Source organism: Camelus ferus, chromosome 8 (genome assembly GCF_009834535.1).
Source record: "Camelus ferus isolate YT-003-E chromosome 8, BCGSAC_Cfer_1.0, whole genome shotgun sequence".
Classification (NCBI taxonomy): Eukaryota; Metazoa; Chordata; class Mammalia; order Artiodactyla; family Camelidae; genus Camelus; species Camelus ferus.
Window position 1 is genome coordinate 40,776,516 of NC_045703.1, and position 13,931 is coordinate 40,790,446.

The 13,931-nt window shown below is 34.4% G+C and overlaps 1 protein-coding gene across 6 annotated transcripts in view; it reads left to right on the forward strand.

Moving 5' to 3' along the window:
• Positions 1 to 13,931, forward strand: part of NKAIN2 (sodium/potassium transporting ATPase interacting 2) — an 854,966-nt gene that overhangs the window by 406,978 nt on the left and 434,057 nt on the right. For all 6 annotated transcript variants that reach the window (XM_032484812.1, XM_014563367.2, XM_032484810.1 and 3 more), the window contains one exon: positions 1,487 to 1,624. In XM_032484812.1, the coding sequence (XP_032340703.1) occupies positions 1,487 to 1,624 (138 nt within the window). The remainder of the gene's footprint in view (positions 1 to 1,486; positions 1,625 to 13,931) is intronic.

Below are 13,931 nucleotides of genomic sequence, written 5' to 3' on the forward strand. Positions count from 1 at the left end.
CTGGATTTAGAATATGAGGATAGAACAGACCTAGATCCTCTCTATGTCTTTTTTTTTTATTCACTGCCAAGACTAAATGAAATGAAGATTTGACTAGGCTGGGCTATTACTGTTACAGCGTTGCTTGGCACCCAGTGCGCCTTAGGAAATAGAGGTGTTGTGCAAACAGTTGTCATGAGTTTATTTTTTGTTTCAATACCTGATGAGAAAATGTGCTGTCAGTTAAAGAAATGCTGTGGGAATAATGATTGTTCAAGAAGTCTTCAAACTGGGCTACAGGTATTTAATTTAAAAGCAAACAGTCTATTTCAAGAGTTCGTATGTCCTTCTGACATGAAATATCATTCAAGCAGAGTGATAAAGCATGGTTTGTAACTTAGGGGTTTTAAAACAGTTTCTTTTAAAAGCCAACTGAAGAGAAAGTGTTGACTCTCCTTGCAGAACAGCAGGTCCTCTTACAGCGTTTCACTCTGAACAGTTTGTCATCGTTCCACCTGAGGGCAGGCAGGAAAAATAATGCTGAGTTTAACTCACACCATTCCCTTTTGCTTTGTTAGAACTGATGAGAGTCTTTTACCAGCTCTCCAGGTGTCATTTGTCAATGTAAGATGGCATTTTGGTACTGCTGGCCAATCTCAGAGTTTTTGGTTGGTTGCTTGGTAAGTGGGCTGGTTGATGGGTGTTACTTTTCTCTTCTCACTGCTCAGATTTTACATATGACTTGATTGCAAATTTGTAAGCACAGATGAATATAGAAGACTTTGAAATGCCTTACGTTTCTTATTTTTAGACTTATGCTTTGTTTTTATTTTTGTTTTCCATTGTTTTAATTTCCTTTTAGAGCCCTTCTTTTTCCTGGTTACTATAGGTAACTGGATATGATAAAAAAAATCATATTTGATTTATAAGCTAAACTATTAAGGTAAGAAGGACCCTAGACATTAGTCAGTCTTACATTTTACAAACGAGAAATCAGATCCTCGGAGAAGGGAAATGATTTACCCTGGGCACCGCAGCTGCTAAGTGGCAGATCTACATTCAAAATCTGGTCTCTGGACTTGCAGAAGAAGTCTTTTCCCTCTGTATCAACCCCATTTGTTCTATTTCGAACATATATAATGACATTTGAGCAGATCCTAACAACAAACCCTTCGTGCAGACGTAATTTCCTGAACTTGCTGGTTGATGACTTTAAGTGTTTGACAGTGCATGTGACAGTATAATTTATCCTGTGACTGCACAGATGACATCCTGTGAATACTACTTGATGCCTCCATAAAACCATCCCTGAAAGGATTGTTGCTGTTTCTGGATCCACAGCTTCCATAGTCTTCCATTGAAATATACCTGAAAATGTCATTCTCACATTTAATAAGACAAATGCCAGATATGGTAACACAGTTATAATTGCTAATTATAGCATCAGTGTGACGCTTTTTTCCTGTCACCACTGTGCTTATCTGTATATCCTGTTTTGCTGTTCTAGGTTTGTGTGCTGGAGAGGCAAATATTTGACTTCCTTGGATACCAGTGGGCACCTATCCTGGCAAATTTTGTACATATTATTATCGTCATTCTTGGTTTATTTGGAACTATTCAATACAGACCTCGTTACATAACAGGAGTAAGTACCCTTCTTGCCTTTTAAAAATTTTACTGAAATAGAGAAAGATGTGCAAACTACAAATGTCTCGAACAATTATATGTATACCTTCTCCTTAAAATATGTATTTGTTTACGTAGTTTCAGATTGTATCTACAGTAATCAAGAATGTCAAGTTTAAAACACTTGGCAGTGAATGTAATCAGATTGTATTTTCATAAATTGCATTTTTGGCAAATATTTGCTTGTAATTACAAGCAGAACTATGCCCTTAAATGTATAAATTATAAAGTCATGGCTTCTGATTTAACAGATTTTAATGGGACTTGTTCCCATTTTAAATAACTATATTTTATAAATTGAATAAAAGTAGTTTAAAATTGATACAAATGAATACAGTATTGCTGTGAAAATGTTAATACATGTTAGAGTTAATATTTGACATACTTGAAAGCCAGAATAGTCAGGACCATAGTCTCTGTGTTCTCCATAATTCTCTTTTTGGCTCAGAGAAAGAATTTTGCATTCCCACTCAAGTTAAACTTACTTAACATAAAAGTGAAATCCAACTGTGTTACAGTTGCTATGGGAACCATAACTTAGGATGCTTTTTTTTTTGCTTTCGTATGTGCCTCAGATCTCAGCTATAGCTCTTCATTAATGTAGGTTTTTTTTAGTTTCATCATTTTTTTCTATTTCTTCTATTTTTGTCAAAGGAAAAAGCTATAGGCATTTATTTAAAATTATAAAGCAAGTTTGTGGTAAAGGCGTTTTTATAAGATTGTGCGGCTAAATAGCCGCCTTATTTGACACAAACCAGCAGGCTTTCTCGGATTTCACGAAGGCCTCCTCCACATAAAAGGTGCCCTCTTATGACCTGTTCTCCCTGTCATCTGGAACCCAGATAAAGCTCGCTGATGCTGAAACAGGCAACGTGGTGGCAGCTGGGACCAAGGGGTCCACTGTCTGGCTAAGCTGAGCGAGAAACCCATGGTTTTCTCCTCTGGGTGCATTTCCAGAAATGAGTGTACGTCACCTCTAAGGGTATGTTCTCATGTAAATCTTAATCTTTTTTACGAGGCTACAAGTAGGATGTGTTCTTTTGCAGAGTGAAGTTTTTCAATGCCTAAGATAAGATGGTAGTGTTCATTTTCTTTTATAAATTGTGATTTGAACCAATATAAGAAAGGTAATAACAGTGCTTGGGAGTGGGTTTTCTGAAATCATACCAAGGGTGAAATCTTTCATCTACCAAATTCTCTGTGACTTTTGATAGCACAACCTTAGTTTTCCTACGTTTAAAATGAAAGTAATAATTATATTAACTCATATGCTTTAATTGATTGGAACACTATAAACCATTACGTGAAAGATTCTCAATTTACCTTTCTTCTTTCATTTGGCTTTGAGGCTCCTTCATGATTTTTATCCTTATAAATAATATTGCTCTGAATATTATCATATAAATATGTGTCATCTCCATTTCTGATGAAGTCCTGGGATAAAAATCTAGATGTGGATCAAAATGTTTGAACAGTTTAAAAACTCGAAGTTTTGTTTTTTTGTTTTTTTTTTGAGGAGTAAGTGGGATATTCTATAAAAATGTTCTTAGCACAATCCTTGGTATTTAAAAAGTGTTCAGTAAATGATAGGTATAATATTTTCCTGATTATTGTTTTCGTTATCATTTGAAAATAATACTGAACTGTATAGACTAGTAATAGGCTGAGAGGCAATTTAAAATACACCATGGTATTCTAAGCTGTTAGTTGAACTCCTTCTGCCCCTTTTATTTGAAGCTGCTCTAGCTCTCAGAAACTTTTGTGGGATTTCTGTGTGCCAAATTATAATCCCATCCCCTTAAATAAAATACATACCCACAAAACTTTTCAAGGCTGGACACACTGTCTAGTATTACATTAGAGTTAGGATGCCATGAGACACCTTTAAGATTGTTAGAACTTTCATGTAACTGAGAGCATCTCTGAAATCTTTCTAAGGTCTTAACAGTGTGTCTTTGAGCCACTTATTTGATTTGATCTTGGTTTGCAGACAGCACTCTGAGTTTGATCTTTTCTTTGAGACAATGTCTAACTTGGAAAATCTTTTGCCAGCTGGAGATGCTGTAAACGTGAAACTTGCATTTTCCAACGTATCAAGTCCTGAGTTAGCAGGATAGCCTCTAAATTCAAAAATGGGATTATTCTTTCTTTAGCTCATCTCTCTTGTGATATGTTATGTGTGGCTAAAAGATGACAAATAACACTGTCAACTGTTTGCTTGGAAATCCCCTTAGCCAGGTCCACAAGCTTACAGGCCTATATTCTACCTTCCAAGTTACTGCAAGCAATAGTTAAGCTAATTGTTCCAACAGTGATTATTGTGAGTCCTCTTCCCTCCCTCAAAGCCAGCTTCTTTACTGCTCTTCCTGTCTTCACTGATAGTCTTCTTGCTGCCCTTCTGGACTCCAGCTGCCACTTTGTCTCAGAATCGATGCTGCGTGTTCTAGGTTTGTGTTATAGACCACTCAGTTTCTGTTCTAGTTAATCTATTTCTGTGCAATTTCTGTATAACAAACCATTTCTATGTAATAAAATTTATGGAATCTAATGGCCATGACACCATGTTGGAAGTCAAAAGGACATTCAGGAAAATAGAGAATTTGCCATAAGAATGGAATTTAGATTTTTCAGTTTGCCTAAAGGTGGCAAAAGGAATTACAATGAAAAGAAACTTGAATGGGATCAGAGATGACAGAAATTTTGGTCAGTGAAGGATCTGGGTTTAGAGGGAAAACACATCATGGGGGATGAGCTGTAACTAACACTGTGCTGCTCCAAATAAGAAGTGTCCACGGGCACTCTGTACACTGGAGACTTAGGTACTAACAACGAAATTTACTTTCCTCTCCCCTGAAGATGTAGGCTTTTATGATTTCTCTATTTGTCATTTTATATTGCAATATAAAACAATTTGGTATAAAAATAGAGATATGCAAACACTCATAATTTCCCAACTGAAACTTAGTTATTGATATTTTTGCATATTTCCTTCATGTATGTGCAACTGAAACATTTCTGATTATTACATCTTAAAATGTGTCTATTTAATGTGATAGCTAACAATTTTGAAGTTCATATGGCTATTTCATTGTTCATTTAACCTTTTACACTACTGTTATATATTATACCATATAACAAAACATATAATATATATTATGGTGTGTTATATATTATTATATATTATACTATTTCCATGTTTTTATAAAAAATATTTCCCGGTAATCATTGCCATAAAAAAATACTATCATCTTCATTTTGATTTAATTCCTTAGAAGAAATACCTAGGTATAACTAAGTGATATGAATAATTTTAAGCCTTTTAGTATATAATTGATAATTACCTATTCAAAATCATTTTACTGAATTAGCCTCTCATCAGTGTACAGCAGAGTCTACTTCACTACACTCTTGCTAACCTTTTTCTTGCTAACCTGTTTTCATATTTTTTTTAATCTGCTTAGAGAAAAAAATGTCATTTTTTTGAATTGAATTTCTTCTCTTTATTGAGTTGGACTTTTTCATATGTTCATTAACCATTTTTATTTCCTTTCTGAGGGGTTCTCATTTGGTATTCTCCACTCATTTTTTTCCCCCAGAGTCTTAGCATTTATCATAACGATTTTTATATATGGATCACACAGTAAAGATATTTACCCTTTAAATATCATCAATTTTCATTTTGATTTTTATTATTTTTCTCTTATTAAAATTAACTCCTTTTCCCTTTATGATATCTTCTGTTGTTTTAAATGTCATTTTGAAAAGCATAACTCCTCATTATCTTTAGGTTTAATTTTGTTAAAACCAAAAGGCAGATGCCCTGAAATAGAGTCTAAGGAAAAAGTGTCCCTTTCTATACTTGCTATTTGTAAAGAGTTTCAATTTATTGATGGGGTATTTTACTCTATTTAATCGAAAATAGCCTCCCCTCCAAAAATGCATGTGGGCATCCTTTGAAAAACTGCCACAGAAACAACAAATAAAATTTAAAGAGTATTGGTAACAAGTTTTGTTTCCTTTGCTAATCTTCTCTTTCATAAGAGCAAAGAAGAAATATTTAAAAATTTAAAACAGTTAATTGGAACAAGAACTCATTAGTACCCTTTGAGGGCCTCTGGCATTTCAAGGAATATAATATGTTGAAGGAAAATTAAATAGATGATTTTAGTTCCAAGCAAAGGAAATCTGAAGCAAAAATCCATAGAAAGCTTCTGTATTGTATAATTCTCTACAGCATCAAGAGTCCCAAAGAAAAGGCCAGATTAACTCTGGTGAAATAATTTATAAATAAATACATACAAATGGCTCCCATGAAAGCATTACCTTATGTCATAAATGGAATTGCCCAATTCATCTTCATTTGGGCTAAAGACACTGGCAAGGAGAATATGATTTGAGATATCCAGTGGTTATTAGTTAATGACACACACACACAAAAAACCTTAATGAGTTGTACTGCTTTAAATTGCCTAAGAATAATCTGAGGAGTGAAAAGGTTTCTCACTGCTAAAAGCACAGCAGGTTTTTGGTGATATTGCCGCAGGACATGTTGCCATAACTCATAATTTTCTTTTTCTGTTTTTTCTTCCCTCCCTCCCTCTGGCCTCCCTCCCTCCTTTCCTTTGTTTCTCTCTATTTAACCAAGTTATTTTGAAAGAAAAAAAGAATACCTTCTAGCTGGGACCAAATGGCTTGATCAGTGAAACCCAATCCCAAAACTAGAAATAAATTCAAAATAGGTGAGAATCCATCACTCAGAGTTCATAAAAACAGAGAAAATGACAGCATACCAAAATCACAGTGGTTTTCATAAGAATCACATTTCTTTTTTTTCTTGCCACTTTAGTGACCCTCCACAGATGCTACTAGATGCTTTTCCTCTACAAGCTTTATAAACTTCAAAACTTTTGTCCAAACTCATATGGCTAGGAACCAGCAGAGTCAGAATGTAGACCCCATGCTCTTAACCAAACCCCTGCTCTTAACCCCTGTGCTGAACTGCCTCTCAGGTGCACAGCTCAGAGGGCCACAGTCTATCTGACAAATGAAGACAGGTTTCGATAAGTTGTGGGCAAATTCAAAATCCATCATGGCATTTGAATTTGAAGAGCATTTAGATTTTAAATCATAGTCTAGCATTCCCATATCAAGGACTGTGGCTTTAGCTCTGTATTTAAGTGAGGAAATGACTGTGTATCTCAAGAACTGAGAATACAAAACCTTTAGTGATGGACATTTTATTTTTGCAGAAGGACAATATCACAGGGTATGCTTAATTTCCAGAAATAGTGAGTTAGAATGGTATTTTTTAAATTTTCTCATAGCAATCAGCACTTTGATGATGGTGATTCACATGTATGCATATGTACATATGTGTATATAACATAATTTATATCTAATGTATGTTATCATTATATATTAATTAAGGATAAGGATATCTCTTTCCACATTTGTTATTTGCCGAGTGCTTTAAATAACTAATGAAAGAATTTTGTGTATGTAATTGAAAAAAACACCCATATTATATACCAAAAGTATGTATGGAAGTATATTATTATACCTATTGCAGAGTTTTTCCATGACATCAGTTCAGGCTACAATAACTAATCCAAAATTAAATGAGAGGGAAAGATTGGGACTGGTTTCTGTTTTGTTTCCGAAAACAACAAGAGAGTAAAATAATGTACTTAAAGCTAATTTCAGAAAGCAGGGCTGCGATGGTTAGAAAGGGAAGGCAATATTCATGAATCTTCATTCCTTGGGTTTTAAAAATAATGAACTATTAGACTGTGTCATTATACCTCTACTCATTCTTTCAAAGTAATAAAGAATTAAATACTTCTATTAGTTTACATATGAAAGTTTAGATGGATAACTTTTGATTGTCACTGAGCACTAAACTTTGGTTCCTCAATTTGGGCCATTCTGTTTTGTTTTGTTTTTACTACAGTTGTTTTTTCAACGTATTATATGAGCTTGTCAATGAGTGTTGCTTTGCCAGTTGACACACATCCTTTTTCCCTGTTGAGGGAGGGCACAGCATAGAAAGTCAACAGTGAGGCATTTTCAGACAAAGCATCACCTGCTTTGACTTCCTTGAGTTCCGCTTTCCCTTGAGCCAGCATATCAAAGGAAAGGATCCCCGTGTCATCCTGGGCAAGTCTTGAGGGCCACGTGGTGACTGGAGCACGAGAAAACAAAGCTAAGACCTATTTTATAAAAACATTCTGATGTGACAATTTGAGAAATGTTTAGACTCCTTAGAGAGTCTGTAAAAGCAAGTAGTCACAAACTCAATTTGTGTTGGGAGGAAAAAAATGCAACATTTCTGAAAGCACTATTTATTGATGATCAGCCATGATTTGAATTTTGAGGGTTCATGGAGCTCAGGTCCCCATGGGACCAACAGCAATAGATGAGGAGTACCTTCCATTTGCCCTGTTTCCAGGTGATTGTCCTTCTTTCACGATAGTAATGTTACCTCCCTAAAAATGTGTGTGCTCCTTGCAGTCATTTCTAGGAAGTTATTAATCTGTGTTTAGGCAGTTGTTTTGACTCTTTTATTACATTTTTGTAGGAGAAAAAAAAAGTCCAGAAGAAAATGTATTACAGCTGAAGCATTAAAAATGCACACTTTCTCTTTAGGACAGAAAATCAATATAGATTAGAGATGAAAAGACTTGAGATAGTAGTAAATTAACATTGCCTCTAATGACTAAGAGTAGTCATGAAAATAAGTCTTTTCCCATAAGCCTGGGAGGGGAAAAAAAAAATCATTACAAGTTTTATGGATTTAGCCTGTAGTCCTAAAATAAATGTAATAATGCAACATGGTGAATGCAATTTATTCTCAAAAGGATGTGTTCCCTTAGGGAAGTGTGGGCCATTTATTCTACAAGAAGATTCTTTGTGTTCACATTCTGATATTAGGCTGTGACTAAAGATTTATCGAACATGGCAAATATAAGTAATTATATCTCAGCAGTCTAAATTCATGTTTGTGAGTCACCTGATCATTTTGGAAAAAAAATTGAGAAGAATCATGTGGTTTTATATATATATATATATATATATATGTGCACGCACACACACATACATATATGTATGCATTACCTCACTAAAATTTAAAAAATCAAATTAATTCATGAAGATTTATTTAAAATGAAAAAGTAAAATGTGACTTACGTAAAATAAAAGTCCTAGTCTTTACCCTTAACTGCTGTTCTTAATCTCTTTATAGTTCGTCTGTGGTATATATATATAGAGACATCTCAGAGGGTCTGTAAAAGCAACTAGTCTAATTTATTTTTGAATCATGCCTTGCTTTGTTTTTACAATCCCTACCAAGCCCACTCCTCCCATCTCCCAGAGTTTGTTTTTCTTTTATTCTTGAAAGTGAGAAAACAGTTTGTTTTTCTTACTATATCCTAAGTATATTCCAATTTTTACTCATTTTACCTATTGTTTGATATTCATTCTACTCGTATTTTGGAAACCCACTGCTTTCCTGTTTGAATTTAGACCATGTGCTTTACATTTGACCACGGTTTTATCTGCAGCTTTTTGTTGAAGGCTGTGCCCTTCTCCCCTGGAGAGTTCCGTCTCAGGACCCTCTCCTGCCCCCACCTACATCAGTGGCTCTCTGGGCCTGTTGCATCTTCCCTGCGCTCCGCCCCGCCAAGTTAGATCCGAGCTTTGTTAGATCTGTGTTTTCTTTCTGATGTTCTTCACACAACTTCCTGAAAAAGCATGTTCACAAAGTAAACTTTCCGAGTTTAGCCTCCCTTCGCCCGTGAGAAAGAGTTTTACTAGATGCAGAATCCGGGGTGAGAGTCATTTTTCCCTCGAGCACTGGAATAATTGTTCGGTTGTATTCTAGGAAGCAGTGTTACTAATGGGAAGGCTGCTATCAAGCTGTTCTTCATAATTTTGTAGATAACTTTTTACAAATTCTTGAAACATTCATTTCATACTTGTCTTACCATTTCCAAATGAGGGGTCTAAGTGTGGACCTAATTTAAAATTTTGTAGGCCCTTTTGATTTGAAAATATGAATATCTTCAGCTGTGAACTTTGCATGTATCATTTTGATGATTCTCTATGCTTTAGACATTTGACTTTGTCATCCCCAGAAAATTTCATTTAACAGTTGTTTTATATTATAGCTGTTTGTTTATTTACTTATTAGAAATTCTCTCTCTTTTTTTTTTTTCTCTAGTAGAGTTAATACTTGGCTGGTTCTAAATGTGGTGGAGGGATTACCCTGTTTTCCAGCCCACTTTTACCTTCATTGTTGTTCATACATTCCTTCCTCAAGGCTCCAGGTTATAGAGAAATCTGGCTGGAAGTTAGGCTTCCTTTGTGCCTCCCCGCTCCACCCCAAACACATACTGTGGACTGCCGATTGTTCCACTCTGCTTCTGAATCAGTACTTAAATGTCTGGTCCTCTTCTTCCAGCAATTGGCTGAAATAGCTCTGCTGCTGATGTTTTACTGTTAATAACTGTAGGACTGTGCAGGTTGCATGCTCACTTTGCCTTGTTGAATCAAAAGTTGAGCAGTAACCATACAAGTGCATTAAACATGGTTTACTTTGGAATCATTTTCTTTTTTCAGTGAGATTTGGGCAAATGGCTTTGTTATACAAAGGTGTGAAAATCCAATGACTATTAGAATCTCTTCACCCTTTAAAAACCGTTAAGTGCCTATTATATGGTAAGCTCTATGCTGCATTCAAGGCATTCCATAAAAACAAAGCTTCCGAATGTTTACATTTTAATGGAGAGGGAAAGGAACGTGTAACCAAGTAAACACTTTTCATAAATCCTATGAGAGAAGTATGTACAGGGTATAATAAGACCCCGAGAACAGGTTGGGCAAGTCAACCTGAGGACTGGGAAGTTTCAGGAGACGCTTCATAGAGGAAATGACACATGAGCTAAGACTTAGAGTATGAGTAGCGTATCAGTGGGAAGACAGGAAGAGGGGAGAATTTCAGGTGAATGATAACAGAAGTGAAAGCATGGAGGTGTTTAAAAATATAACTGTATTTTCATTAATTTTTATTAGATCCACATGGATGCTTCACAGAGGCTGGGCTGGTTGAAGATAAGAAAAATTTGTAGACAAGGACCAGATTGTGGAGAAAATACTTGCCCATACTGAATGGTTTATATAAGACATTCTGTAGGATTTTATGTAGGTAGTGGTCCTAAGTGTCTAGATCGTGGCAAGGAAGGGGAAGTGAAAAGACAGATGTATTTGTAGATGTTTTCAAGAAGAGACTGGGAAATGGTGGAGCCATTTGACAAGGCAGGGATTAAAGCAAGAAGGATAACAACTTGGGGGAAAAGTTTAAGAACTCAGTTCTGAACTTTTCAACTTCTTATTAGTTACATGGGTGTGACCAAATATGTTTATGTCCCAGACCCTTTGGAGACTGTTCCTGAATCATTTGACACCAATTTTAGATAAAAATAGTAAATGTTACTTAGTATGTAGAGGGAGTGATTTTGTCATCTTAAACTAAGAGTGCCTCTAATGAGTATCTTTATTGGACATCTGGTATGTTAAGTAATTAGTATCAAAATATAGTTACACAATTCTATTTTTCTAAAATTATAGTTAGTATTTGGGGGGAAGCCTATATGTGGTTACCCTATGCAGAGAGTTGTATCATGTAATTACTTACGTATACATTTTACAACCAATTTATTTTGCAAGTTATGCCAGCCTATATCTAGGCATCCTGTTTTGTTTTGGTTTGATTTTTGTTTTTTGTTTGTTTGTTTGTTATGTTTTATTTTAATGACTAAAGGAGTTTGACTACATGCACTGAAAATAATTGTCTAGCTTAAAGTGAAATGCAGCAAATTTTTATGGTATAGATTTTGTGGGACACAGATTGTCCTTTTGTCTGTAAGGATAAACCCAATATTTTCTGTAGAGCAGAACCATGATTCTGCGGTTGACCTTCATTAGCCTGCTTGTGTGCCAAAGTGTGGGTGGTTTAGTCAAGTACAAGTTTGTCTGAATTCTCAGCTTCCTGGTATCATTCTAACCACCAGTCAACTGTCCATTAAAATCCCTGGGCCCCCAGTTAACCAGTATTACAGACTATCTGCATGCCTAGTGCTTTTCAGGAAAACCTCAAAATCACTGCCACTCAATACCTATCAAAAGTTGAGATAAGAAGGATGATATCTATGGAGAATCGTCTAAAGGATAAGTGGTCCATTTGTTCTGCCGGACTCTGTGACCCGTCCCACACAAACAGCACTTCACACGTGTACAGCATCAGTTTAGGATTTGCAAGATAATTTTTACTTCTGAATTGCATTTTAGCAATATGTCAGTAAAATTACCGTAAGTGATTTTATGAGAAACAGACTTACGACATTTATTTATTATAAAGATATCAACAGACTCACAGAAAAATGTCTCTCTTGTATCTGTAGGGGAGGAAAACTTCTTTTCTCTTCTCCTATTAGGATTAGAGTTGAAATCACTTTTTTTTAAAAGTTAATTTTTTGAGAGAGATACTTCATGAGATGTAGGGTCCCCATCCAACAACTTAGTATCCCCTTCATTCTAATTTCACTTGTTTTAATTTGATCTTCAATAAGACTTTGTGCACTTTTTCATATAGATTTTATACTTTTCTTGTTAAGTTTATTTCTGTATATTTTGTATGTTTTATAACAATTGTGAATGGAATATTTTCCCCTTTCTAAGTGCTTATTATGAAAATAGAGAAAATATATTGCTTTGGTATATTTATCATGTTCAAATTCTCATATTTAAATATCACAGCTTTTTAAATAATATATTTAAAAATATTTTATGTCTAATATTAGTAGTATTTATTTTATATAGGTATCACCTGTAGGATAATTGTGCTCACAAGACTCTCTAAGACAGAGTTAAATATAAGTGGCAATTGCAGGAATCTCAGTCAAGTTCCTGAATTTAAATATAAAGATTTTATTATTTCACATTTTATTGTGTGATTGCTATTAGTATTCATTAAATAGCCTCTACCATATTTAAATAGTTTCCATCAATTATCAAGAATGGTAATGCATTTTATTAAATGTTTTTGAACCTACATTAATGTGATAATATTTCTTTTTAAAATTTCAGATATATTCAATTAAGTTGATAAATGTTCTAAGTATTAACCAAACCTTCCTTTACTAGACTATACCATATTTGTAATATATTATTTTTTGCTTCAATTACTAAATTCTATTCTGATATTTTTAGTTTAATTTTTTAATATCTTCTTCAAAAATGAGATTGATTCATAGCTTTTCACTTATAATATTTTGAAAATTATATAAGCTCCATAAAATAAATTGGGGAGATTTCCTTCTGTGATCTGGAATAGTTCAAGTAGGATTGGAGCTGTTCGTGTTTCCTAGAACTCATCTGTGAAATCGTCTAGTCCTAGTACTTTCATGAATGGGAACTATTTAATCATCTTTCCAATCTATTCTACAGTAATTGGTCTGTTCAGTTTTCCACTTCTTGCATGATTTTGATAATATAAATTTTGACAGAGCATCTATTTTCTGGAGCCTTTGTTTTATGTTATTGTCTTAGAGTTCCAGTAATATTTGATTTATTTCTTTTTAAAATTTCTTCTTTATTCCTGGGTTGTCTCTTTTCTCATTCCTTTTTCTTTCTCACTCTATGTATTATTATCTCTGAATAAAGGAAACAGCTAATATCAAATGCATCTCATTTCTCTTTTGCCCTCTTCCCTTACTCCACAGGAATAAAAGGAGGCAGGATCTTGACAGAGAATGGGTATCACCTGTAGGATATTTGCCAATTTTGATGGTAATACATGTAGCAAATTGATAATGTGGATTTATTACTTTCTTGATTTGGGTTTCCATACCTTAGTCTGTATGTTAAATAACAATTATAGACAATCATTTTAAGAGGAAAAATAGAAGATGCGACTGAACAAAGGATTCAGCTTCAAGTTATTTAATTCTGAAATTCTCTAGTAATTTTCATTTTACCCTGTCAATAAAATTGACACTAAATAAACAAATAGTATTTGAAGGTTATAATAATTATAAAATAATTTTTGTATAATATTCTCTATACTGTTGATTTTAAAATAAATCTTTCTTTGCAACAGTGTCACAGAGTACTCTGAAGCCGACCCTTCAGATACCTTGTGAACAGCTTTAGTTGCAAGATGCTTTTTGATTGCCCAGCTGTCTCCTTAATGGAATAGTTGTCATTTTCCT